The sequence below is a fragment of the Seriola lalandi genome, unplaced genomic scaffold (genome assembly GCF_002814215.2).
Source record: "Seriola lalandi dorsalis isolate HSWRI2012SDOR001 ecotype SW California unplaced genomic scaffold, Sedor1 jcf7180002054297, whole genome shotgun sequence".
In the NCBI taxonomy this organism is placed as follows: Eukaryota; Metazoa; Chordata; class Actinopteri; order Carangiformes; family Carangidae; genus Seriola; species Seriola lalandi.
In genome coordinates this window covers 3810-8743 of record NW_019524850.1, presented here as the reverse complement: position 1 = coordinate 8743, position 4934 = coordinate 3810, and the positions used below count along the sequence as shown (strand labels likewise).

Sequence of the window (4934 nt, the reverse complement as noted above, 5' to 3'; positions counted from 1 at the left end):
GGGGGTAGAGCACAGCCTAATCCGGCGGGGGAGTGCTAGCCCAAAAAGGCACCTCTCCCTGACTCTACTTCCCTCATTGTCTTGGAGAGTGGGGGAGTAGGGGGAGGTAGAGCACAGCCTAACTCAGCGGGGGAGAGTTTAGCTCAAAAAGGCATCTCTCCTTGACTCTACCTCCCTCATTCAAAATGGCCGCCACTTTCTCCAACTGTTTAGGGGATTTTGTTTGCTGAATCTGCTAGTGTGTTTTGTCAGAGTTGATGATGGTGTGGTTTGTGGTAGCATAGGCAAGATAAAGAAAATAGTCGTGGTGTGAGGAGCAGTGATGGCTGGCATTAGGGGAGTGACTCTGGGACGCCAGTGATCACTGTTTAGCCTCCTGGAGGTGTCGTGGGACCAACTAGGCGAAACACTGGTGAAAGGAGGTTCCCACCTGATGACCTCAAAGACATGTTAGTTATCACTGCTCGTTAGTTATCACTGCTCATTAGTCTGTACAGCTAAATTAATAGTTATCATAGGACATGTTAAGCTTAGGGAGCTATTCACTGAGTCTGGTCCATTTTCTGTAGCACAAGTTTCTTGTGTTTACCTTAAATAAAATATCAGCCAATGGTATTTTTTTAAATAAACGTAAAGAATTGTGACCAACATTCATTCAAATCTGGACATTTTACAGTTGAATAATCAACCTGTCAGATCTCTCTGGTGGACAAACAGTAATACTGTTTCTAAATTACCATAAATCTTGATTTGCATTTCTGGACTGCGAATTCTCATGGACATATACACCAATACACCATTTTAAATGAACGATGAATGAAGGATTGAATATATTTTAAGCATCACTCACAGGATGATTGCTACACTGCACTCTGTTGAAATCCTACAGTTTCTGCACTTGGAGGATTAATACAACTTTGACTAAGGTGTAAATACTTTGTGCCATAAAACACATTCTTAAATTTAGGTTTTCTTCGTGGGGTCAAAACTTCTGTTATTTGACTTATCTAGATGAAGCAACAGCTTTGTGTCCTGAACTTTGGATGATGCAAATTGTTCCCTGTTAATGATTTTCATGGTGTGTTTGTTTTTCATCAGCCAAAGAGAGCTATTCTGTGCTCTGTTTTTGACTCTGCAAGAGCTCATCCAAGCACAGTCACCATGTGCAAGCTACTTCTAATTGCAGGTAAGGCACAATGAAAAGCTATGAAATAGTTTTCTTGAATTGATTTCTTCTTTTTACGTAACATTTACTGACTAAATCTGCAACTTTAAAAGGTTTCTGTCTTTCCCTTGGCAGTTTGGGTGAGTTAATAAATTATACACTATCAACCGTTGACATTGAATAGTCTTAGTAGCAAGTAGTTCTAGTATATAGTCAATCGTTATTCTCAAAGATTAATGAAAACAATATCTGTCTTCTGTGTTTAGTCTCGGGCTCCAGACTGGTGTGTTATTTCTCTAACTGGTCCCAATACAGACCTGGGGATGGGAAGTTTATGCCTTCAAATATTGACCCAAACCTTTGTACCCACTTGATCTATGCCTTTTCTGGTATTAATGAAGCAAATGAGTTGGTAACCATAGAATGGAATGATGAGGAACTCTACAAGTCATTTAATGGACTCAAACAGAGGTCAGTGCAAAATCTTCTGACATTAACTCTTGTAAAATGTTATGCAAAATAATCCTTGCTGCCAACTAAATTTGAATATTCCCATAGGAATCCAAATCTTAAAACGCTGTTGGCAGTTGGAGGCTGGAACTTTGGTACACAAAAGTGAGATATTTAATACAAAACAACTGATAAAGATCAATATACTGTGTTTATGTCCTCTTGAGAACATCTATCTTTCTCCAAAATGCTGCACAGATTTACAACAATGGTGTCAACACAAGCCAACAGAAATACATTTATCCAGTCCTCTATCGCACTGCTGAGAAAATATGGTTTTGATGGATTGGACCTGGACTGGGAATACCCTGCGGCGAGAGGAAGTCCTCTAGAGGACAAGCAGAGATTCACAGAGTTATGCAAGGTCAGAACCACAATAACTGTTCTGATGTTCAGCTGATGTTTAACATACATATTTACTATCTATCTATCTATCTATCTATCTATCTATCTATAGGAAATCCTAGAGGCCTACAAGGCTGAGGGAACAGCAACTGGCAAGACCAGATTGATTATCTCTGCTGCTGTGGCTGCTGGGAAAGCAACCATTGATGCTGGTTATGAAATTGCAGAGATGGCAAAGTACACCCACACGTTACTCCCCACATTGTCCTCATGATTATCCTGTCAACATATTTTGATGAACTTGATCTCATTTGCATTTTATCAGGTACCTGGATTTTATTAATGTGATGACATATGATTTTCATGGCACCTGGGAGAGTGTGACAGGACATCATAGCCCCTTATACAAAGGATCCCAAGACACCGGGGATCATGTTTACTTAAATACTGTGAGTACAGGGATTTTCTTTTTTTTTTCTCCATCATGAATCTAAAAATATACTTTACTCTCCTTTAATCCAAATTTTCTGTTTCTTTCTCAGTAAGTGGGTTTCCATCCATCTATTTTTATGCACATTTTCTATATATCCATAAAAAACATTGTAACATTGCAAAAATGTTTTTACTCTTGGCTAACATTGAAAAGTTGGTGTATTGATAACTGCAAAATGGAAACATACTTAATATAAGCGAAATAATCATGACATGCATGAAGCATATGATTTGAACATCCACTGAAGTTTACAGCAATAACACCAGACCTGTGCAGAGCAGTGAGGAGACAGTACTGTTCTTCAAATCAATACAGAAATCAAACAATGTCAATCAACATAATTTTTCAATCACAATTTCTACATTGTTTTTTCCATTGTTTGAGGTTTGAGGTTTGACTGGGACTCTTTTAACTAGCCTGTCATTTTGTTATGGCTTCTCCTTCTGCAATGGTTTAATAGTACTTGTGAATGAATTCCACCAACTGTTAATCTCAAAAAACCCAACTCCTAATATGCACATAACAATCATGGATGAGAACACACATTAATTTGAAGATCTTCTGGCAATACAGTAAAGATTTGTGCTAAATTTGGATGGAAACTTCATTCTGTCTCTTTTATTTTAATTTCAGGACTATGCCATGAGGTATTGGCGGGACAAGGGAACGCCTGTAGAAAAACTAAATATGGGCTTTGCTACATACGGACGAACATTTCGACTGTCTACTCAATCCAGTCAGGTTGGCGCACCAGCCAGTGGTTCCGCAGAAGCTGGTGTTTTTACAAGGGAGGCTGGCTTCTGGTCCTATTATGAGGTGAATCTGGCAGCTATTTATTGACCTGAACTCTCAGACTATGTTGTATTAGTATTAGCAAATATTCAGAATTGAACCCTCTTTTCAGATTTGCACTTTTCTTCAAGGGGCCAGTATCCATTTGATTGAAGACCAAAAAGTTCCCTATGCCATCAAACAAAACGATTGGGTTGGATATGACAACAAAGAAAGTTTTGAGACTAAGGTCAGCCACGTGTTTCTATAAAAAATTGTTTAAGGTTAGGTTAAAGACAATTTTTAAGTGCAAACATTGCTGTCAAACTGTTTCTATCATTATTCATTCAGGTCCGTTATCTGAAGGACAACAGATTTGGAGGAGCCTTTGTCTGGGCTTTGGATCTGGATGACTTTAATGGACAGTTCTGTGGACAAGGAAACTACCCCCTCATCAGCTATCTTCGCTCTCTTTTGGCTGCAGGTAAATGGAAAAGAAAAGGACTAGAATATTATATATGCACCAAGAATGAATTCATTGACCTTTGTTCATTTTGATTCTACTGACTAGTAATACAGTAACTTACTGTTATTTCTCCAGATCTTCCTCTGCTTCCCACTGCAGAAGCTCCTCCAACTCAAGTGACTCTGTCTGTGACCAAAGACCAGCCTCACACAACGGTTCAATTCAGACCTACAATTTCACCCAAAATCCCAGACAACAACTTCTGTGCTACAAAGACTGGTGGTGTTTATGCAAAACCTGATGCTCCAGGTTCTTTTTACAGTTGTACAAATGGCATCACCTGGATCCTAAACTGTCCAGCTAATTTAGTCTTTCAAGATAGCTGCAAATGCTGTGACTGGCCCTAAAAGCTCGCACATCATTTTACATTCCACAAGCTGTGGTTATCAACAGTGAGGAAAAAGCATTCAGGATTTACAATTTCATGAGTGTATTTGGTGTTAAATTAATTAAAGAGTGTGTATGCTCTACTTGTAAGAAGGCAGATTTTGTTATTTTCCTAAAACAAGTAAAAACCTTACCTCCTCTGCATTAAACAGAGAAAAGTAATCATTACTAAAGCACTGAGTTCTGGGCCTCTTTCCATTACCCTGACATATTAAATATACTACAATACACAGTATACTATTATAATAATTTTCTACATTTATAAACAGGGTGACATTATGAACTTCACCTGAGATCTGACGAACTCACACATGTTGAAATAACAGCGTCCTATGTTAAAAAAACCATAAAGTTTTATTGTAATTTAGTTTTATTTTTTGAAGAACACCTAATTCACAGTCTAGTCACAGTCACACTAACCACCAGTGGAAATTAAAAATGAAAACAGAAAAATCTTTGCTTGTAAAACACCAAATGTTATCATCTGAAGATTTTGTAAATTTATTCTACTGTCCTATGTAACATCCGTGAACCTACCTGACATTGAGCTTTGTCAGGCACTTGATAAATAGTTGACATCTTTACTGTACTCATTGTTTTACATTAGTACTTGCACTAATTAATAGGGTAAAGTGCACATATGACAAATGACCTGAAAAAAGACTGGATTATTATTGCCTTACGAGGTGATAGTACACCTTGTAAAGCAATAATAATCTAAGGACAACTGGATGAGC

The 4934-nt window shown here is 38.0% G+C and overlaps 1 protein-coding gene across 1 annotated transcript; it reads left to right on the top strand.

Moving 5' to 3' along the window:
* Nucleotides 1-1098: 1098 nt before the first annotated feature.
* Nucleotides 1099-4280, top strand: LOC111654974 (acidic mammalian chitinase-like). The gene is made up of 11 exons (XM_023406178.2): nt 1099-1186; nt 1279-1305; nt 1432-1636; nt 1724-1780; nt 1874-2039; nt 2133-2257; nt 2346-2469; nt 3147-3329; nt 3418-3534; nt 3636-3768; nt 3886-4280. Exons 1-11 carry the CDS (start codon nt 1162-1164, stop codon nt 4155-4157), a joined length of 1434 nt encoding a protein of 477 aa, XP_023261946.1. The 5' UTR covers nt 1099-1161; the 3' UTR covers nt 4158-4280.
* The last annotated feature ends 654 nt before the right edge of the window (nt 4281-4934 follow it).